The sequence below is a fragment of the Balearica regulorum genome, chromosome 5 (genome assembly GCF_011004875.1).
Source record: "Balearica regulorum gibbericeps isolate bBalReg1 chromosome 5, bBalReg1.pri, whole genome shotgun sequence".
Taxonomy (NCBI): Eukaryota; Metazoa; Chordata; class Aves; order Gruiformes; family Gruidae; genus Balearica; species Balearica regulorum.
This window is the reverse complement of record NC_046188.1, coordinates 18,891,481-18,915,573: the sequence shown is the minus strand read 5'-3', so window position 1 is coordinate 18,915,573 and position 24,093 is coordinate 18,891,481. Positions and strand designations below refer to the sequence as shown.

General features: G+C 37.9%; 1 protein-coding gene across 6 annotated transcripts in view; it reads right to left on the bottom strand.

Annotated features, from left to right (window-relative positions):
- TTC7B (tetratricopeptide repeat domain 7B) overlaps window positions 1–24,093 on the bottom strand; it is a 161,125-nt gene that overhangs the window by 76,877 nt on the left and 60,155 nt on the right. For all 6 annotated transcript variants that reach the window (XM_075753709.1, XM_075753712.1, XM_075753713.1 and 3 more), the window contains 7 exons: window positions 21,389–21,452; window positions 16,098–16,235; window positions 8,177–8,260; window positions 6,866–6,970; window positions 5,431–5,548; window positions 5,177–5,234; window positions 518–590 (listed from right to left, as the gene is read on the bottom strand). In XM_075753709.1, the coding sequence (XP_075609824.1) occupies window positions 518–590; window positions 5,177–5,234; window positions 5,431–5,548; window positions 6,866–6,970; window positions 8,177–8,260; window positions 16,098–16,235; window positions 21,389–21,452 (640 nt within the window). The remainder of the gene's footprint in view (window positions 1–517; window positions 591–5,176; window positions 5,235–5,430; window positions 5,549–6,865; window positions 6,971–8,176; window positions 8,261–16,097; window positions 16,236–21,388; window positions 21,453–24,093) is intronic.

Sequence of the window (24,093 nt, the reverse complement as noted above, 5' to 3'; positions counted from 1 at the left end):
AGTCTTCAAGGCCAGGTTGGATGGGGCTTTGGGCAACGTGGTCTAGTGGAGGGTGTCCCTGCCCGTAGCAGGGGCGTTGGAACTAGATGATCTTTGGGGTCCCTTCCGACCTAAACCGTTCTATGATTCTATGATCATTAAAGAGTAGATTCAAGAGTCCCACTCTCCAGATAACCAGTCTGAGCAGAGATTACATGATAGGTAAAAACAGGGTAAAAATTAACTTTTTTTTTTCCCTCTCCATCCAGCAACATAAATGTTGAAACAAATAAATTTAATGACTTATGTCTTATTTCTGATCCTAGAGCTGGGAATACTGTGGCAGAACTCTGCAGAAGTGTACAAGATGGAAAGTGTTCAGAGAGAATATTTTGGTTGGTTTTTTTCCATATATATGCATATATGCACAAGGAAAACCAGATTTTTTTTGAAGAAATCTTCATCTGTATCAATCAACAGATACAAATCCTAATCTTCATTTGGTAATGTGAGGCTGCACGTTTAAAACACAACTAACCTGTCTGGATATGGCAAGCTGCAGTGCCAAGTAAAATGCTGCCAGATGATCCGTTGGAGACAAACTGTGAGCCCTTAAAAACAAAGAAGCAAAACAAAAAACCAGTGAATTTTTCCCCTGTTAATACAGGTTAGACATACACACAAATGCATATATATTCATTTATCCATATTCAGATCTATTCACTACATGTATGCCCGCATTTTGATATAAGTGGTGTTCATTCCAGTGACTTTTCCCATACTTCTCAAACATCCTTGCTTTAAAGGAAGCACTTTGGGCCATTAAAGAATCATTTTTAATAGAAATTAATTAGGTAATTTCAGTATAAATCTTAAAAGTGAACAATACAAAACAATTCTTCAATTAAAATATACAAACACCAGATGTAATTATCTAAGAACAGTTATAATAAAAATTCATTAAGCAGAGTTTTCTTACAGGGGAAAAAAAAAGTCCCCGAAAATAACACATCTTCAAAGAGAAGACTTATGTCATCTGCATGAGAAGTACCCAAGCAATCGCACCGATCCTGACCAGGATGGTTCTGAAGCACAGAACTCCCAAGAGGAAGAGTAGCAGCAAAGTAGATCAGAATTTTGTTCATTCTTCAGAGTCCAAAATTTTAAGTACATTTTCAGTCCAACATACTAAGTCTCCTAGGAAGCCAGTTACTTCTTGGCTTTGAGTTGCTTTAAGTTAGCAGAGCACCCTGCTATATAGCAATGTAAAAGAAATCTAGGCTGGACAACTTTATTACAGCATTATAGTAGAAGGAAGCATAGGATCTCACTCATCATGAACCTATGTTTGAAGTTCAGATGAAGTTTATGCTGATGATCTTTTCATAAATACAAGTTTTGTTCACAAAAATGCTGAGCTGCCCAACAGCAGCAGTGTTTTGTTATTATTCACTCTCAAGATATTTGTAACTATTGCTGTTGTAAGTAAGCCCAATTACTAAAACAAAGAAATAACTTTTTTCCACCTTTTTTTGAAGTTTTGTTTGTTTGTTGTTAATGTTTTGGTCAAAGGAACACACGTTGTCTTACTCATTTTGACACTATCCTACAGAAGATGTCCTTGTAATACACTCCGCTATTTTCCCCTGTAATACAATCTTTCTGCTGCAAGATAAAGGGGTTTTTTTGGGGGGGGGATAAAGATGGGATGCACATAAAGACAAAAAAAAAAATTATGGCTGTACCCCAAAATAATATGTTGTAAATACTAGGCAGCAAGACTGGAACTATGTTATTATATTTATATTTGTTGCATTCTTTTAATGGGGGCTCATTTAGAAGTAGGATGTGTAATAATCACCTTCAGAACATCTAATGAGTCGTCTCCATCAGGATGGAGGAACAAAATTGACCTTTAAGCCATTACAACCACAAAGGGAACCTTCTGCTTCCGACTTCAGCATTTCTGTCTTCCCAACTCCAAAGAGACAGCTCCATTAGTTTAGCAACTATGCCCAACGTGTATCAAAGTAGTTCAAGTTATGAGGAGACAGTTTCATATTTTAACTCTATCTCTAAATTGAAGAATAGAGTCAAATATAAAGCCTAACAGGGGCCAGGACCAGTTCTTTTTAAATTTAAAGTTCACAAATTAAGCAAGACTAAGTGAGAACAAGAGATTCTAACTTAGAGAGTACTTGTTCAGTAACCCAAGCTTTAGCTAATGAAAGAATAAAGCTCTTACTATCTATCAACCATTTGGTGATTTCTGAGAAACTCCAATTCACACCAACCACAGGAAAAGCACTGAAAGTCTTCCATTTAAAAAAAAAAAAAAAAGTTAGTGAAACAACACCTCCTCAGCACTGTGCAAAGATGGCAACAAGCACCTTCTCAAATGGCCACTATCGCCAACTGGTAGCCTTGAAATCTGGCATAGTCAAGGGTCCAAAACACAACTGTATTTCTTCAAGACCTCTATTTCTTTAGGAAGTGGTCCTTTAGGTAAGTGATTAAAAAGCTTCCCCCCTCAAAAAACAAACAAAAAACCCCAAAGAAAGAAACAAAAAAAGCACCCTTGCCACATCAAAATATTGAGTCCAGTACAGCTGCTGGCTTTATAAACTGTAAACCATGCAGGAGATGCATGAAGAATTTCAACTTCCACCTCCTGGAAAACATTTATTTTTAAGATGTGGGAAGAGGAAGTAGGCATGACTCTTGTATGCTGAGCATAACATACCCTTTGTGGTAACAAATTTTCAGTAACATCCTATAACTATGCTATTAACACAAGGAATCAGCAACATTATCAACCACATTGAAGTGTATTTCCAGTACAGCTGATCTATCAGGTGTTAGTCTCTCTATGAACACAAGTGGGGAAACATGTTAATATGCAAAAAAAACACCTTTCAAAACATACTTTTCCCTTCTCTTAGAAGGTAGCTATGTGATTTTTGAGATGCAGAAACTCTGTTCTTTTCGAGGGCCAAACCATTCTACTCAAGATTCTGTGTGGAGTCTGAGCTACCGATATCAGTAATATCACTAAGAGCAATATTAGCAATTCACTAGAGTTTTCAAAACATATACCCTACACCTTACTAAAACCTCCGAAAAATACTCTAATTAAAAGCTCACCGTGTACAAGCTCATTCTAAGAAAGGCCAGGAGAAAGGATGAACATATAACTTAACATCAATACCCTGGAACATGCATGTAAAAATACAACACATTGTTTCTAAGAGGTTGTATCAACTGGGAAAAAAAAGAACAAAGAAAAGCCCAAAGCATCAGAAAGATGCATAGAAAGCAGATGCAATTAATCCTCATGTTCCCAAGACCTTCTGTGTATGAATTTATATTCTGCTAGTTAGCACAGATATTCCAAAGTTCCTTATCACCACAAAACTGAAGTTCCATTCAACCTATATAGCTAAAGGACATCTGTAATGGTTCACTGAAGAGATGCTAGGTATGTTTTCAGACTTCAGCTGGCAATATCTGCTGCTAGGAAGTCTTCGAAACTCAACAGTTAAGAAGGTATCAAGAGACTTATTGTTCAACTGTAGAGAATGAAACAGAAAAGTTCCTGGGTGAAAGATGACATAGCACACGACCAACCAACAATATTTGAATAGAGAGTGTGAAAGAGTAATTTTGCAGTGGTAAGAAGCTGAATATCATTTGAAAAATAGTTCTCCTACTGTGTATGGCTTATTCTCTTTTAACTCAAACAGCTTATTCTTTTTCTAGAGCAACATAATAAAATATTACCACAATAAGCAGTATGCTACCTATAAAAACATCCTCATATTTATGGGCAGTCAAAATGCTGCATAACCTCAACCCTCAGAAAATGGAAATTTTCCAGACAGATCAATAGCAGGGAACGACTCTGAGAATTTTGGTAATTGCTATACTAAACTGGAGGGTAGAGTCAGCAGGTACTGAACTGGAATGGATTAGCTTCAGGCTATGGTTCGTTTCATCCCTTGCTGTTTCAAAGAATTAGCAGAAGAATGCAATTCACTATTAGAACCTCAGAAGTAGTGAATGGGTAGAAATGGGGAGACATGGTTAGCGCAGTATTTTGGAAACAGTGATGATTAAGTCAGCGGTAAGAGGGACAGGTGAGGAACTGAGGTATAAACCCAGAGGTAAAAATTTCAGTTGCAACATGGAGAAAGACTACTGAAGTAATAAAAAAACCCTATTAAAACCATTAAAGAACAGGAAGAGCAAAGCTATGTTAAAACATATTTACGTACAGAGACTACTTAAGACAAGACAGAAAAAGGAAAGACTAATACATACCAGCCTCATTCTAAAGTTACCTGCAAAACACTTTTTCCACCCTATCCTCTCAGATACAAAATCACCAACAAAAATCTGAAACTTCGAATTCACATTAATGCACAAATCAATTTCCCTAAAGCATTTGGGCCTACCTCACCAAAGCAGGGTTTTCGAGAGTATACAAACATAAAAAGAGACATATTTAGATGCTGTAGCACTTCTGCCAGCTTTGCCATCAAGATTTGTTTCTTCTATAAGCAGGGTAGAGATGTTCTCATTCACCTGTTTATTGTCACTTTGTTTGCAGAGTCAAACGCTTGAGAATGAACTACTGTCATCCCCAACAGCGTTACTTTTGCGTAAGGCACCTGGACGATGGGGCATTTGCGTTGCCACTGCCTACGCTGTTAAATCACCGGATAGAATTTTTTATTTCCCACCTATCTTACTACCTGCATTTCACCCCTCATCCACTGCAGCAGGGCCTCAATTATTGCTCTGCCTCTACAGAGGTAATTGCAAAAGCCTGCTATACAATCTGAACAGCGACCAACTCTTCTAGAAACACTAGCACACTGAACCATGACTTGAAACCTTGCATCACACAATTTTCCCTTCTAGATGAGAACGGAATACTCCTTTGAGCAAATATTTTATACTAGAGAGCAACAACAAAAAAAAATCTTTAAAATGAAATAAAAGGAAATCCTTAGAAATCAATTTAGATATTTCTGATAGAAAATGAAGTCAATGACACATTCTGTACTCATGAAGGGAGACTCCCAGAGGTGAAATCCGTATTACACAATCTTTTACAAGTCCCTCTTTTTAACACATAATAAAAGCTTTTCACTACATATAGCAGAATGAAATTAAAATATTAACACCCACTCACCTCTGAAATGCAAGAAGAGCCTTTCTCTGCAAGACCTCTTGCATCCCTCGCAAAGATGCTAAAAAGGATATATTTAATCAGTGATATGCAAGATCAAGAGATTTCATTCCACATGATCACTGAAGAAATTTTAATACATTGACTAAAAAAATAGTTGCACACAGAAGCTTTAATTTTAAGTCTAGCATTCTGCTAGGTATCATTTTTTAGGCAACATGGGAATTTCTATATGTGAATGTTTATTCTTATCTTACCATCAGTAGCCTGCAGACTGTAAGTCAATCCCAGTGCCAAGTAGCCTTTTGCTTTAAACTCTGATGTTTTGTCCCCAAGATCAACAACTGTTTTGGCAAATCTTTCAGCTTCTTCCAACTGAAAATATTATAAAACATCCATGTAAGTCTAAAACTAGCTAAATCTTACATTATAATAAGAACGCACAGCATGTGTATTATGCACACTGAGTCTGTTGAAATCTCAGTCACGATTGCTTTCAAGGACTATTTCATTTTTCATACTAAATGAAATACTAAATACTGAGTAAAGAACAGAGATTTTAAGCTGAAGCACCATTTCCTATGGTTGAGAGAAACTCTGGCATATAACACACAGATCATTCTAAACTTACTGTGGTTTTCCCTTTTTTCTTTTTTTTTTTTAATAAAAAAGGCATCTACCATTTTTGCATTTCATAAATAAGAAAGAGTTCTTGCCCCATGAACCATTTCTTTAGGAAAATCAATTACAAGAATTATAGGTCTAAGCCAGCAAAAAAAAATCATAGCCATGCAGAACTCTGCATCACAGAGTAACGCCGAATGTATGCAAACTCATAAATAAACATGTAAAAGATCAAGGTTTAACTGCACATCCATGCCAGGACACTATTTAACAATCTAGAAAGAAAAAAAATAACATTTGAATCTGTTCCAGTAAATGTAAATGCTAAGTACAGTAAGCTACTCCATATGGAGTCAATCCACAGGGAATAACTTACAGAACTAGGATCTATGTTAATTATGAAGACTGTATTTTTGTCAGCTTCAACAAGTTATGTTTCTGCTACTGCACTATTTTCTCAATTTCTGATTGTGACCTTTCCCTCCTCTTTTCCTCCTTTAAATATACTCATTCTGCTAAAAATTACACATGTATCTTGAAAACCACATGATCATCTTTGGTCACCTTAATGTTTTTTGTACAGATACACCAATTTCAAGTTTATCTAAAATACAATTCAAGTAACACTTCTTAAAAAGACACTGTCCCTGGTAGGAATTCATAAACCCCATCTGCCTGCAAACATGGTATCACCAGAAGAGTCTCTTGAACAGTTTTGTTTCATTATCTTCCAAAAAAATTATTTTCCTCTTGCACAGAGGAAACAGAGGTCTAAGTTGTATTTTTCATCTCTGTATGCCAACGTTTCAATTTCTAATACATTCTTAGCTATGCCTTAGATCAACATCAAGATATGCTACCTTGATAAACATAACCTTGCTGTGAAATATTTTAAATCAGCCATGCAAACAGGGATGTACATGTGCATATATGTATCTATGCTGCATTTTTAGAGATGACCAAATGCATGTAGTCATTGTGCAAAAGTATTTGCTACATCTGTAAACCAAGATTTTGTTGCATTTTAGCACAGCTCTTGCTGAAAAGACAATGAGTGGCAAAGCTTACCCAGTGGAGAGATCCCATACATAGCTTTGCAGCAAGGAGTGGAATAGTTGCATCATCTGGTTTCAAACGTATACATTCCTTCAAGACTTTAACAGCTCGAGCAGACTGTTAAAAACATTTTCCATTGAAATTACTAAAAGCATAAATATGTTTCAAGATAGAAGATTCCTGTTTCCATCATTTACGTTATTTTTCCCATGTGAAGGAGACACAAGTTGTCAGAACTCCTCATGCAAGTGACACACAAGACTTTAGGCACTGTCGTTGTTATTTAACCCCTATGAACTATCATTAGGTGTATCATTAATTCCAGCGGTACATGATTCAGAAAACAGTTTTGAGATGCATTTAAAACTTCGCTAGGCCTGTAAGTTCACAACATTTGAGCCAGGCAAATAAAAGAGCAGGAGCAGGACAGAGTCTTCAGAAGAAGCAGTGATTTAGTGTTCTTTGGGCATTACAATAGCACTTAGGAATAACTCTAAGACTGTATAACAGACTGGCACTGCTCCTCTTTTTTTAATTTATTTGCCTCCATTCAATCACAGGTTAGAAGATAAGTCAAAGTAAACAGAGAATGGGAAGAAGAATCAAGCCTCTTCAGAACCAATGTGCTTCTAAAAATATTTTCTAAAGAAAATACAAATCATTCCTTTCCCCCATACTGAAGATAAGCAAATCACCCTCATTGAGAATGATATTTTAGAAAACTAGTATTATGTACAATACGTAATAAAGGTGATTTATTTTCTGTAACATGACATGGAAAACCAAAAAGAACTGAAAATAGAAGATTGCATCTGATAACATAAGTTCCTAGGTTATATAAAATTTAAAAAAAAAAAAAATCCATCTCACTCTAATTGCACGGAATACACAGTGTCAAAGACAGTAATGTAAGAAAACAGTCCGAAACTCTCCCCCCCACCCCCTCACAAAAAAGCAAGAGCACCATGAATCAGCATTAATTTGTACCTAAGAGTAAAATTTGTTCATCAAAACAGCACTTAAACAAATTGTTACTGGATAATATGATCTGGTATAATTCACTACTTACATTCAATTAGCTTAGCTTAAGCTTGTTGGCAAGATAGTTGTTATCATCACCCTTCAGTCTTCCTAAGTTAGAAACTATTGAAATAACAACATTCTTTGTACAGCACTAGGCAGAAATTCAGTAGTACAGTGTACTTCGCTGATTTACAGATTAGAATTATTTTCAAGAACACTACAAATTAAAATTATGGAAGTGTCATATGTTTTTATCAAAAGCCATCAACAGAAGAATTACATCAAAAAATTAAGACTTACTTTTCCTGCTGCCATCAAGGACAATGCAAATTGATACCAGAGATGGAACTCTTCAAACGCAAACTTCATGGCTCTTTCTAAACACTAATTTTGGGGGGAAAATCGGTATTTAAGGGCACATTCTTCAATTATTAAGAAGATATACTAGTAGAAAAATTTTCTTATACACTCACACCTAAAATACACGTAATTAAAAATTTAAATAAATCAAATAAATTAAGTAAAAACAGCTGCCAGATTCTATGTGGAAAAAAAAGAATTGAATAGAAAACCAATTCCCCGTTTTTTTTATGTTTGTTCAAATACTCCTGCTGGTACTGTCCTATTTAGTTAAAAGAAGGAATGATAAATATCAGCTTACCGAAGATACTGGCTGCAAAAGGCAGGAAATATGTCTTAGGTGAAAAGGAAAATTGTATACACATTCTTCATAAATTGTGAACACTTAACAAGCAATGGCACCACAAGTACTTCTCAGTACCCCTTAAAGGGGCAGAGTGGGTGTAAAGGTTCACCTGACAATATTATTTCTATTTTTACGAATTTTAACTTCATGCTCAATATTCTGCTGAGATTTTCAACTTAATAACTGACAAAAGGAAATTCATTATTACTATATTGAGATTAAATATATAAAATTAGCATTACATGCTAATTTAGGTTTCATATCTGCTGTTGTCAGTAAGAATTATTTCATTTTGTTATGCTCATTTTTACTAATCAGGCCAGCTCCGGAGAGTCAAAAGATGCAACACTTTTCTGAATTAAACTGATCCAGCAATTAACTTTCTAGTCTGCAGAGTCCAATTACATAAAGCAGCTTTTCTGCTCTGATAGCCACAATGTATATGCTAAACTGTAATACCATGAATTATTTTTCACATTCAAACTCAGCCTGAACATTACAGAAAGCACAGCCAGGTGTGTGGTGTGTTCCCACACTTTAATAGAACCTGAAGCAAAGAACACCACCGAGGATGAAACAACACAAGTGCATTATTTGCTACATATAAGTAATGTATGCTAGAATTTTTCCTTCTGTACAATGTCCAGTATCAAGATTATTACTAAATAGATTTTTTATTAAATTATTAGAAAGGAATGAAGTTTCTAAAAACAAATTCTTTCTAATTCTGTTGTTACAAGTTCATCATCAGATTGTATGTGCAGTAAGTTAATTAAATGTCTATTAAGAAAACAAACACAGGATTTATTTTCCCATTGGACTTTCCTTCTATCCGTGGGAGCAGAAAGATCACAGCAAGAAACAAATAAGCGACATGTGAAGTTTTCTCCTATTACTCTGGATACTTCACAGAGATGCCAAGGTAAGGCACGCTCCTCCACCTCCCTCTATGAACTTGGCAGAAGACAAAAGTTGCTAAATCCTTCTCTCTCTCTCCATCAATTAGTGCAACTATGGTGCTAAACTGAGTGCCTCTAAATGAAGGAGAATGAATTCAGGCTTGTCTTTTCAAATACAACTCACCCTACCTGTTTTGATACCAGTGTTTTACATATGATTTCAGTAATTTCAGCACTTCTTCCAGAACTCTGGAAAGTATAATCCCAGAGATTCACACAAAGAAATTGTGCATGGAAACTTAATACTTAAAGACAAAATATGTTTATAACATTTTAGGCTGCTTAATCATGCTTTCTTCTCCCATTTTTACATATTGATACACATATGCATGTGCATTAATTATACAGAGGTACTTGTTCACAATTAGAAAAATAAAAATTTTATTTTCTAGGCCTTGCTTAGTTAAAAATTAATTGCCAATTCTAACTGGCAGAAAATCAAGAAGTTGATGCTTTAGGTTTTTATAATTTTGTAATTATAGGGACACAGGACACAATTGTATATTATTCTAAAAGGCCTGAGTTTTAATGTAGTAATGATATATTTACTGTTCTTTTCCCTTGACTTCAAGTTCTATTTGCTTGGTTTAATTCAGTATGAAATGTGACAAGTTACAGGATTTTTTTTCTTCATAAGATCACAAAATTGGTGGTTAGCATGTGTGGGAGTAAGCGATATATGTGCATATATCTGTAGGTGATCTATGCAACAACATGAACACCTCAAACTGGGTTCTTCTGAACCAAGTAACAAGTAATTTCAAAGAGCAACAGGCTCCGTCAAGAAATCAATGAGAAATACATAACAAGAAATAATACCCTGGAAAACTGCAAGTTAAGGTAGTGTTCAGAATAACGGCAAGTGACTTAAGTAACTGAAAACACATTTGGCACAATCCCTCTCCTGAAAGGCAAAAATGCAACTGTTGATATTGCCTTGTAAATAATCACAAATCACTATATGGACAGGTAATGTTGAACGCATCACTGAATTTTGTTGCTTAGCACTAGTTTCCTCATGAAAAGAATATGCTTGAAGTTAGATAGTTGAAAGATAAATACCTAAGAAAATTTCTGGTCTGAAAAACATCTGTCCTAGTAGGACATTGATAAGCTCAATATGTCATATCCTACAAAGCTTAAAAACTAAGTTGATGACAGTTAGACTACTTCTGTTTAGGAAAGAATTATGACAGTAGAAAGTTCTTTGATCTAGCTGAACAAGCCATAAGAAATTGAAGGCCCATTGTACACAAACTCCATAAAGAAATGGGGCCTTTTCAATTAAGAACATGACTCAGCATTAAAACAGTTTAATAAGGATGAGACAGATTTTTCGTCATTTGATGTTCTTATATCATAGAATCATAGAATATCCTGAGTTGGAAGGAACCCATAAGGATCCTCGAGTCCAACTCCTGGCTCCACACAGGACCAGCCGAATCAGAGCATATGACTGAGAGCATTATCCAGACACTTGAACTCAGTCAAGCTCGGTGCTGTGACCACTTCCCTGGGGAGCCTGTTCCAGTACCCAACCACCCTCTCAGTGAAGAGCCTTTTCCTGATATCCAACCTAAACCTCCCCCGTCGCAGCTTCATTCCACTCCCTCAGGTTCTATCACTGGTCACCAGAGGGAGGAGATCAGCGCCTGCCCCTTCGCTCCCCCTCGTGAGGAAGCTGTAGGCCACAATGAGGTCTCCCCTCAGTCTCCTCTAGGCGGAACAAACCAAGGGACTTCAGCCTCTTATATGTATTCCCCTCTAGACCCTTCACCATCTTTGTTGCCCTCCTTTGGACTCTCTCCAATAGTTTTATGTCCTTTTTGTACTGTGGTGCCCAAAACTGCACACAGTACTCGAGGCGAGGCCACACCAGCGCAGTATAGAGTGGGACTATCGCTTCTCTAGACTGGCTAGCAATGCTGTGCTTGATGCACCCCAGGATACAGTTGGCCTTCCTGGCAGCCTGGGCACACTGTTGACTCATGTTCAACTTGCTGTCGACCAAGACCCCCAAGTCCCTTTCAGCATTGCTGGTCTCCAGCATCTCATCGCCCAGTCTGTATGTATAGCCAGGGTTGCCCCTTCCCAGATGCAGAATCTGGCACTTGTCCTTGTTAAAACTCATGCGGTTGGTGATTGCCCAGATCTCTCTGCAAGGCCTCTCCACCCTTGACGGAATCAACAGCTCCTCCCAATTTGGTGTCATCCGCAAACTTGCTCATGACACCTTCTAGTCCTACATCCAAGTCGCTTATGAAAACATTAAAAAGAACTGGCCCTAAAATTGAGCCCTGGGGAACCCCACTAGCGACTGGCCGCCAGCCTGATGTAACCCCATTTACCATAACTCTTTGGGCCCAACCTGTCAGCCAGTTGCTTACCTATCACACTTTTTTTGTCAAGCTGTATGCTGGACATTTTGTCCAGAAGGATACTGTGAGAGACAGTATCGAAAGCTTCACTGAAATCTAAAAAAACTACATCAACTGGCTTCCATTGGTCAACTAGATGGGCGACCTTGTCATAAAAGGAAACTAAGTTTGTTAAGCAGGCCCCTCCTCTCATGAACCCGTGTTCGTTGTGACAAATGACTGCGTTGTCCTACATGTGTTTTTCGATAACTCCCAGCATAATTTTCTCCATAATTTTACCAGGCACTGAAGTGAGACTGACAGGCCTGTAATTACCAGGGTCGTCTTTCCTGCCCTTCTTGAAGATTGGAATATTTGCCAGCTTCCAGTCAACTGGGACCTCTCCAGATTCCCAAGACCATAGAAAAATAATTGAGAGGTCTCGCAACAACATCAGCCAGCTCTCTGAGCACCCTGGGATGAATCCCATCGGGCCCCATGGACCTGTATGCATCCAGGTGGAGCCACAAGTCCCACACAAGTTCGGGGTCAGCTGGGAGTTCACTGTTACCGCAGTCACTGTCCTCCAACTCGGGGCATCTGGGGTCCCAGAGCCCATCACCAGTGTTGAAGACAGAGGCGAAGAAGGCATTAAACGTCTCTGCTTTGTCTATGCCCCTGTTTGTAAGGCGACCATTCTCACTGAGTAACGAGCCAATATTCTCTCTGGTCCTCCTTTTGTTATTAATGTATTTTATAAAGCCCTTTTTATTGTCCCCCACAGTACTGGCCAGCTTCAACTCTAACTGAGCTTTGGTCGCACAAATTTTCTCCCTACAAAGGTGAACAGCATCCCTGTAGTCCTCCCACGTTGCCTGACCCTGCTTCCAGCAGCCATACACTTTCTTTTTTTGCCTAAGCTCTAGAAGATCCCTGTTGAACGAAGCCAGCCTTCTGCCCCACCTGCTCGACTTGCAGCATTTTGGAATCGCCTGTTCCTGAGCCCTTAGGAGGTGGCCCTTAAAAAGTGACCAGCACTGATGGACCCTGATGCCTTCAAAAGCAGTTTCCCAGGGGACCTGACTGATTAGTTCCCTGAGCAGCCTGAAGTCTGCTCTCCCCATATCCAGGGTTGAAGTTTTGGTGGCAGTTCTCCTCCTATCACCAAAGATTTTAAATTCTACCACTTCATGGTCACTATGGTGAAGACGGCCACCAATCACCACTTCCCCCACAAGACTTCTCTGTTCACGAGTAACAGATCTAGGAGGGCACCTTTCCTCGCTGGTTCCTTTAATACCTGTACCAGGAAGTTATTATCGAGGTGTTTCAGGAAACTCCTGGATCTGCTGGTATCAGCTGTGTGGTGTTCCCAGTTGACATCTGGCAAGTTGAAGTCCCCCATAAGGACAAGAGCAGTTGATCTAGAGGCCTCTCTTAGTTCCTTAAAGAATAATTCATCGGTGGCGTTGTCCTGGCTGGGTGGTCTATAGTAGACTCCCACAACGACATCCCCCTTATTTGCTTGTCCCTTAATCCTTACCCAGAGGCTCTCAACCGTGTCATTACTGACCGACAGCTCCGTGCAGCAACTAACACAACTATTTCTGAAAGTAATTAGCTACAGCTAAACCAGAAGATGATAACAAGATACTGGAACTGGTGGGTGAATACCATTTCCACAGACAGAATAATGGTGCTTTCTGACTTGAAGCTACAACCATAATTAGCTCATAGAGAATGAAGCCAGCAAAAAATTATATGACTATTACATAACTGAATGGAAAGTTTTTACAATTCTGACTTTGTGTTTATTGCTATACTTTAATAAATATAAAAGTTTCAGACTATGGGCTTCAGGATTTGAGGGCAGATATCCTCTAACCACTCACTAAACAGTTAAGAGCTTCTTAAAGTCTATGTTTTCTGCTGTGCTTTGGATGACAAGCACTGGAACAAGTAAGATCTTCTAACCATTTCCTGCTAAGCTCCAGCTGCAGCTGTGTATCTAGAGTATCTGTACACTAAAATAAGTATTGTCTATTATACTAGGTCTTCATAAGATGATTTTTTTCATGTTCAGAATAGGTACTTCATGGACATATAATACATTTTAATTATTCTGCATTGAAAAGTATTTTTCTAACATACAAGAATTATTTTCTATTTTTCAAAGAGAGCATTTTAAAAGAATATACATACAATTTTGATGGAATGTAACTAAAGATGCTAGACGCAGATTAAAAAAGAACAAGAAAAGACCTTAAAACAAGCCTTAGGTAAACTTCACGTGTCAAAGCCCAAGACAGCGGCTAAAAACCCTCCGCTAAGCAGTTGGTCAAACACGGAGGCTCTATAACTTTCCAGATACTTGTGGTTCTGCTTTTGTCTGTAACCAAGGTCACCATCAGCACAAGCAACTTCTAAAAGGCACTGAAATCAAAGGTCTAAGTTGAGTTAAAACATCTTCATTAGCTAGAACATTCAACTGTGCTCAAAGCACAGAAAGAAAAGGAACAGTAAGTGGTACTCGTCTGTCAGCTACAGGGGCAAAACCAATCACACAAGCAGTGAGGGATGCAAGCTCTCTTCTCTTCTCCATGTGAGTGGACTATAAGACTTTCCTCCTACCCTTCAGGGTAATGTCCTAGACTTCAAGATACATGGCTAAGAACAGAGATACCTCCGGCTTTCCTGGTGAAGCCAAAAAACTCCTCTATTAAGAAAGGCAAGAAGAATTGCAAACAAGAAGTTGTGTCTATTGTGACATAAATACTACTCAAAGTGTCCCAGAGGAGACAGTGGAGGAATCCCAGAAACCTGTGATGTTCCCATTAATATAATAGTGGTTTAACATTTAAAAAGAGACAAAAAACCTACAACAAAAAACCGACACCACAGACAAAATAAAAGAATCAGAATTGGAAGCCAGGGCTACACTACACCTGCCTAGTTGCTTAGATCCTTAAAGAAAAAATAAATCAGAGTTACCTTTTCAAGTTTTTTTTTTTTACTGTACTTGTCGATGTCCATCCTTTAAAAAGTTCTAGACTAAAATATATGGAGAATCAATTCTTGCAGCTTTGGTGCAATGACCTAAAACTCCATGAAAGTGATAGTGGCTGTAGTGACAAGTAAATGGAAATATTCCTGATTAGATTATGCTGTACAATGACAGACCTGTATGAGCTTTCATACTCCTCGGTGCTGTGAAAGACTTTCTATTGTACTGATTAAAACTTACTTGTATGCCCAACTTGCAGCTATGAAGTACATTCAACAAGAAAAATACCCAAATTCAGAGCTTAACATCACTGGAGATGCAGATACCAGAGAACAACTGGGGTGTTTTTTTCATTTTTATTTTCATGTAAGTCCTCTATTATGGTAGCAAGAAACCATTTCTCAGCAAATCAATCCCTGGATAAGCCTCCCTACCACGCATGCTGAAGTATTCCTTCTGGATATCAATAATAAATCATGGTCAACAACAGTACCCTGCTGCTGGGTGAGTACTGTTTTGAGCAGCAGAAAGATCTGCTCTGCCCAGCGAGCTGTAGTTGTTTCTCAGGTATAAAACTGTTAACAATACTTGAAAATTTCCTGAAGAAGTAAGTCACCACAATCTAACAGAACACATGCAAGCTGCATAATCAAACACAAGACATTTGAAATAGAGAACACAATTTCCTACAGACCTGAAAAAGTAATACATTTCTGTTTTATTAACTTCAAAGCCATTTTACAAACTACAAGGATGTTGGAGCACTCCAGATAGTATGAGGTGTAAAAGCAAGTTTTCTTTTGAAATAAAACATCACAAATCCTTTTTCTAGGTATTTATGTCTACCATTTATATCCACAACAGCTTTTATCCTTTGCCATTCCTTCCTGCTGTCTCCATTTAATGTGCATCCTTTTAAATAGATCCATGCCTCCCCGCCTAAAAAACATGTAAATTTTTGTGCCATTAAACATCTACCACACTTTTCACACAATTTCTGTGCTTGACCACCTCAAGTCACTTGTATAAATTTAGAAAGTAAACTTTTTGGGGTGGAAATTACCTATTGTATTCATACAGTAGTTAGAATGACAATGTCCTATATTTGTTTAGCCCTTAAGTACTACCACAATTAACACTATTAACAGAAATAAGCAACGAAGACACAGTTGAATATTCACTATTATTGACAAACCTCTGAGAGCATTTCATATTGGCCTCTTCTTCCCAAGGCTATAGTAAGCAAATCATAGACTACAGATGCACTTTGCAAACTGATGATACGATCGTTTTTGTGTTCTGGTATTCTGCTCAGTACAGCATCACGGTTGGCCTGAAACATACCATGACAAAAGAAACAAAGTCAGCCATTGTAATCCAACCTATATTTTTGCTCAAGTAACTACCGTTCCATTCAGACTGACAGTCAGGAGGTGATACAGAGAGATAGCATTTGCTACTAATTTACAGATAGCAAGAATCACCAGTTTTACACATTAGTGGCAAGATTTATGTTTCCATATGGAACTATTTTTAATTACTTGATTCTAATTAAATAAATCAGGCAATGTATTTAAAATTATTGAAGAGTTCTCAGAAACCAAATAAGGGTGGGTTTTTTTAACATAATGTATATTCCTCTTTTAAAATTTTATTTTATTTTTTGTATGCTAGTAAAAAAATATTAGAAGGATCTTCAAATCCTCTATTCCAGCTTTTGTAAAATAAGGCAATCGGTTTCTTTACTCTTCATAATGTTATGACACTATCCTCTTGCCTGTGAGTGGTAACCTGCCCAGGATAACCACAGAGTCACCTTCAGGAGGTACTAGCGAGAAGTGAGAACTGCCCCTGGTTCTGAGAACAGGTTTGGAATCAGGCCACGTTTGCACTAAGGCTTTGTACTTTCAATCCTGTTTTGTGAGAGGCACATTGCCAACCTAATTCCTTAATTACACTTTTCCTTTTGAGAAGGAAGAAAGCTGAGCTAGAACTGGATTAAATGAATCAACCGTGTTCACAGAGAAATCTTGTTAAAGAGCAAAGGAGAAAATTCAGGTCTCCCACTAGCTAAGACTACCTATATTGAACTAACCAGTACTTCTCCCACTATAAGATTAAGCCTCTGAAAACACCTCATCTTGGTATCTTATCTATTTCTAGATTTCTGGATGTTTAATATTCCCATTGGTACAAATGTTAGTATATCTGGTAGTCTGAAGTCAGAAGTTAAAGATCCTTCTCTCTCCTCCTCCTCCCTTTTCTATTTTTTTTAATTACACAGAGCATGACACCCTAAATACATTTACCTAAATACACTCAATTTTAATGGGTAGCTTATTACCCCCTTTTTCAGAGATGAGGAATGACACATAGAAAGGGATAATAAATTGTTTCTCTGCTTTAACAGGATAACATTTTAAGCTCTGAACATACTCAATACATCTTTAAAATCAGAATAATTAAATACTGAAAGAAATTTTCAAAGAGATACATGGAGCGTAAAATGCACAGACATTTCAGGAATTATCAACTCAATAATCCACAGCTTGGTTTGAAAACACACACCCCCGCACACACACCCCAAAACAGACATTTTGCTTTCTTTTGATCAAGAAGTCTTTGGCTTTCCCTTTCTACACTGCATAAATATTTAGTCAGCTTCAAGAACTTCTTCCTTTTTAACTCCATATTTAATCACTGTTTGACTCAATTCCTTGCAAGTACAGAAAAAGCTATGAACTAGCACTTCTTGTGAAAAAATGGCTGACAATGCCAAAGCAGTATTATAGGAAACGATGCCTTGTAAGTATTAAAGATATTGTATATATTTGAACAATCATTTTCTGCATAATTATAAAACAGACTGTATGTACAAACTCATGTGCTCAGTGTTTCAGAACTGCCATGGTCTCGGACACAATAAAGCAATAATTAGTTAAACTGCAACGTGTCAGCTGGCCACACTTACCCTATACACACCTTACACCTGAGGCAAATGCAAGCAGCATAACTTAGTTCACCCACAGTGGAAGAAAGGATATGCTCAGCCATATAACATTGGCTAAGAATAACACAGAAGGCTGAGCCCAGGAGGTGGTGATCAGTGAAATGCAGTCTAGTTGAAGGCCAGTTACTACTGGTGTAGCCCAGAGATTGATATTGGGCCTGATCCTGTTCAAAATCTTCATTGATGATCTGGATGATGGGGCAAAGCATACCCTCAGCAAGTCTGCTGATGATACAGAACCAGGAGGAGGAGCTGACACACCACAAGGCTGTGCTGCCATCCAGAGGGACCTCAACAGGCTGGAGGAATGAGCTGGCAGGATCCTCATCAAAGGCTTCAACAAAGACTTGAAAGTACAAAGTCCAGCACCTGGGAAGGAACAACCCCAAGCACCAGTACATGCTGGGCGTCACCCAGCTGGAAAGCAGCTTGGCAGAAAAGGACCTGGGGGGATGGTTCTGGTGGACACCATGTTGAACACGAACCAGCAATGTTCCTTGCTAGAAAGAAGGCTAGTGGTATCCTGGGCTGCATGAGCAGGAGTGCTGCCTGCTGGTCAAGGGAGGCAATCCTTCCCCTCTGTTCAGCACTGGTGAGCTGTATCTGCAGTACTGTGTCCAGTTCTGGGCTCCCCAGTGCAAGAGAAATATGGAGCTACTGGAGACAGTCCAACAAATGATTACTAGGATGAATAAGGCACTGGAGTATCTCTTCTATGAGGAAAGGCTAAGAGAGATGGGACTCTTCAGCCTGGAGAATATAATGTTTTCGGGGGAACCTCCAAAACCTACAAATACTTGATGGGAGGGTACAAAGGAGAGGGAGCCAGGCTCTTTTCAGTGGTGCCCAGTGACAAGACCAGAGGCAGTGGGCACAAACTGAAACACAGGAGGTTCCCACTGAATGTCAGGAAACACTTTTTTTACTGTGAGGGTCACTGAGCACTGGCATGGGTTGCCCAGGGAGGTGGTGGAGTCTTCCTCCTTGGAGATATTCAAAAGACAGAAAGCCTGCTCCAGATGGCCCTGCTTGAGCAGGGGGATTGGACAAAATGACCTCCAGAAGTCCCTTCCAACCTCAATCATTCCGTGATTCTGTTACCACAGCTCAGCTGACATGCAGCAACGTGTACATGCACTGTAACGTGAAGATGTCAGTCCTTCAGATCCCACCTTTCTACTCATTCCTGCCTAGATAAGGAAAGGTTGGTCTATACTTCGCAAATGTAGCAGCTAGAATACAAGGACGTCTTACAGTAAGAGTGATGGCAGAGTTGCAGCTGACTTTCCTCATTAGGCATGACAATACACTGTAGCAGCAGTCATGTGGCTAAAAGAGACCTTTTGTACTCTGAAATGTACCTATAAGAGAATTAGAATACTTGAAAAGCACAGAACTACCTTTCCCAGAGCATTTCTTTCATAAATATTACAATTTAAATCTTACTGAAAGGATCCTTTCTGAATTCAGAAATTAAGGCAACTCAAGGTGACATAAAAGTAGCATTTGTAATCCACTAGCAAGATTCAATTTTCTGGATATATGTTGCACTAGATCTAATCCAAATAAGAAGTAGTTATTATGTTAGAGTGCATCATTTCCCTGAAACAAGCTCGTATATACACAGTGATTTGATTACTTTTACTTAAACAAAATGCTACTTATATGCCAGATCCTCATTCTGCTTCCCAGTATTTACTTGAATAAGTTCTTGAAGGACAGAAATCTTGACACCTTATCTGTGTTTTTACTAATTCGCAGACAATGCAAGGAAGGGATCATACTACTTTCATAACACAATACCATCTCAAAACACCACTGATTACTCAATCTTCTGTTCTTATTTCTTTCCCAAATACTAGTTTCAAAATCATACATCAATACTACTTCATAACTACTACAGCTAGAAAGTTAGCATGCACTGAAGTAACAGCTCTCAACTCTCAGAAGGGTAAGTCTGTAGTGATGCATATTTTTATGCTCAATCTTCCCCTTTCCCCCCCTCCAAAACTAATCTGAACTGACTTAGCCAAAGTAAGTTAGTCATGTGAAAGATTTTATACTCCCCCAAACCAAACTCTTTTGCCTCAGATAACTTGCAATAATTACTTGTAAAGAAACAAAATATTGAAAGCTTGCTAAGGGTACATGCTCTACAATGACAAGCATTTGATATAATTGGGCAAATCTAATTCACAAAGGAAAAGTTTTAAGTAACCCAAAACGAGACTTAACAGGGCAGTCCTTTTGGTTTTTTGGCTTCTTAATGCTGATATGCAGGGAAGTACACATGCAAATACAGTAATCAGTAGTCAGATCCTGCAGAACTGGGACTGCTTCCACTTCACACCGTGACCACAGTTCACATCAGAATTTTTTATATCTCCATGAGCTGCTCTGGCACCTTTCAGCGGTAAGTACATACTGCAGCAAAACCAACACGATATAGGGAAATGTTTGCTCAGTCTAATTTTCTGGGGACAGATTCTGTCATGAACCTTGCAAGATGGATCAGCAGGAATGAAGAAAGTTCACACTACAAATGTAAATGTTTGCCACTTTAAAATAGTTCAGAAAGAACAATGTTCACTAAAACGTTCTGATCCTATTTAACTGTATCAAAACAGAAATTATGCCAGAGCATGAAAGCATTTGAATCACCTATAGAACTTAAAAGACTAAGTCTCATTGATGTGCAGTGAGACAGACTACTATATGATGCCTCTGATTCTAGAGGTTCCACCTCTCCAGTTGGAAAAACAGCAAAAATCCCAGCTTCAGTTTTTCATTTCTGCCATCTGAGAACATATAACTGACCTGGTATGAGAATGTCAGTATGTGGCAGTTGATAAGATGACTAGTAAAATCATACCAGAGGCAAATATGAAAGGCTGATAAAAGGCACAAGTAGCCCATTGAAAGGAATCACCTATCAAGGAAATGAAGACAATAAAAAAAAAAAAAAGCAAAGGCTGAATGCCAGTATCATTAAAAATCATTTACAAATTTGAGTGACATCTGAGGTTTCACGCACAATGGAAAATACTTTTTGGCTATGTTTATTATGCTCATCTAGTAGCCTTTGATTTGGTTTTTACAACAAAAATAACTTACATTTTGAGTCTGTCTGAATGGCAACCAGCTGGTGTAACAGTGGTTCACACTGATAAGTGATGCCAAATGAAAGACTTGGCTTTGTGTTCACCTGCCTATGGTTAGAAGGAGGTCACGTTCAGCCCCTCTAAAGGAGAAAAACTATTTCTAACACTTGCAGTCCTCATCTTGCTGGCTCAGAGGAACAGAAGCTTGAGTTTCAGAAGTAACTGCCTGCTTTCCTAACAGAAAATGAAACACAAGTCATAAAGTAAGACATGACAAAAAAAGTTCTATATTCATTAAAAACAAACAAAAAACCCCACACAGCAAGGAAAACACACACACATACAGCACACGCACATTCGCTCTATTTTACCTACCATAGATTCACTAATAAGCAGCAACAGTAAGGCTTCTTCTGTATTTTCTTGAGGACAAAAGATGCTGTTCAAAACGAGAATTTAATTATTTAAGCAGAAAGCATTACTTTTAAGAGTAGCTTACACAAATATAGTAAGAATATTGTAAAAACTGGAAAATTTCCAGAAAAGAGAACAGAGAGTAACTTACATAGTAAAAATGATTGGTCAAAATGCGTTTCTTTGCAATGCTCCAAATTTGCATTTCAGAAAAGTCGGCCAAACACATTAAGAGAACAAAACCACCACAGCTGTCAGAGTTGAACACGTTCAAATATGCCAAAATTGCACATAATCTGACATCTGTAAAAACTGTACCCATAGTTTAACTAGCCTCTGGCACCTCATCTATCTGACCTGACATCACTGATTCAAAGGTCGACAACAAGAAACTCTCACAAGTACAAGATAACTTTTGTATTTTAGGCAATATGTAGATAAATACTTCTACTAATCTTGCAGCAGATATGCTTGAGAATTGTTTTCCTGATGCATTCAATAGCTGGGAATATTTTTAAATACAGCCATGGCAATCTCTGCCTGCTTGTCATAACCACTGTTACTTCCAAGCAGTTAAAATATTTGTTTTTAATGAAGTACGCTTCCTTATGACTTAACACTGAAGGTTTGCATAGGACTAGTTTGCAATTTAACTGCTTTCCCTGAACACTGGATGCTTTCTTAATACTTTTCTATGCTGGTGGACAGACAACAGAAATGTGCATTGGGTACATGACTGGCAGGAATTCATTCATACTCTCTTTCACATACACGCACAAAAACCCACCCCAGTGACTGTGTTTAACTCTTCAGATTTCTTTCTCTAAACTGTTTCTGAATTAGCACAAGTACTATTTCCTGTTGCTTCAGACCAATAGTTCCACAATTCACTGTTCAAATGTAGAAAATAATTTCGTATTGTTAATAAGCAATTCCTATAGTCCCAAGGGTGCTTAAAATACAATAAATTACAGATGGGAAACACAACTTGTCTGAGATTAAAACATCTTTCGGGCTTTTTAAAATACACTAGAAATTTAAGCAGTAAACTAAATGCCTGAAAGGAAATGGAAACTAAACCACATCTGAACTCCAGGTGATTTGAAAGCAACATTGCGAATGTATTGTGGTAATATCCAGCAGCTAAGACCCCAAGGCAGTTGTTTTGTTGTTGGATTTTTATTTTTTAATCAATGCAAGTTGCTCACGAGATTTTGAAGAGTATTCTAAATCTTAGAAGACATTTTTATTTTTACATAACAAAGAAATTTCAAAATAGACTTACTCATGAGTAAGAACCACCCAGGACAGGGAATGAGGAATGAAGAGGAAGCATCAGAGAGCTCCCCATTTACATACCCAGTCTTCAATGCAGAATTTAGCAACCTGAAGGTAGATTTAACCTGCCTGAGTGGTAATGACTCCCAGAAAACAGAATAATGACTGGAAATAGTTGCTGGAGAAATTACTTTCTCAGAGAAAAAAGGAAAGTTGCCCCAAAGAGAACTACTAAAAAACCACTTATCAAAACAAAAGTAAACATCATTTTTTCCTACAACTTTGAATATATTTTGGTAAATAAGTTGATGTTTGTCTCAAACAGTGATGATCCTCTTCATGCAGAAATTACTGTGACCTGTGTATGCAAAAAACTCAATTTAGTTGACTGAACTTGGATATTTTCTGTGTCTCCTGACAGATGCCTGCATATAAGCAAAGTAATTCCAAGGTAACAGGGCAGAGCAAAAGGGGCAACTGGAAGCATGAAATGGCTACCAACCAAAGGCAAGCCAAGAAGTTTAACAGTTCTTCAACTGATGATAAAGAAAACTGAAGAGGCAGTAACACAGAGACCTACAAAATCATAAATGGTATTGGCCAAATCACATTTACCACCCTCAAAAGAACACAATGCAGTTACTTAATGTATCAGGCAACACATTCAGAAAAAACCAGTACATTTCAGACTCAGTTGGTGGTCAGATGAATACCTAGGATGACGTTTCCTACATGTCTGTCCTGCTATACATTGTCTTAGGTACTTACTTTCAATCACTGCTGGAGATGAGATACTTGGCTAGACATGTTTTATCTGATCTGGTATTAATCATTCTGATGTGATGAAAGAAAAGGACTTAATTACATGCTCTGTTGACATTGTAGAACTCTTTGCTTGCATGTCCCAAGAACAAGAAAAATACACTGAACAAAGCCCCGCTTTTGCCAGGAGGCATGTTTCTACAAAAGGATGAGTTGAGAATGAAGACCATAACTTTGAAAGACTCAGCCTGAGAAACCTGCTGTAAGTATTCTGGATCAAGGAAGGAGAATTGCTAGAAATCTTTGAACATAAAGGCCATTCTACTTGCTAGTAATAATGATACCATAAATATGTGGGCTTGCTACTTTATAAAGCATTCATTAATGGAAATCTGCAATAAATGCAGCTAAACAACTCAAATGCCTGCAGTATGACAGTATTTTATGTTACAATATAAAGATACTGTGAACACTAAACCAAAACATCTCTTCTGAATTTAAGGCAGGACTACTTCTATAAGCAATCTACCATAGTAGCAGACTCTTGCACATAACAACAAGGTCACATTATGGAAAAGAGCTTTCATATTAACTAATAAGGCATATATATTGTAAAAAAGGAACAG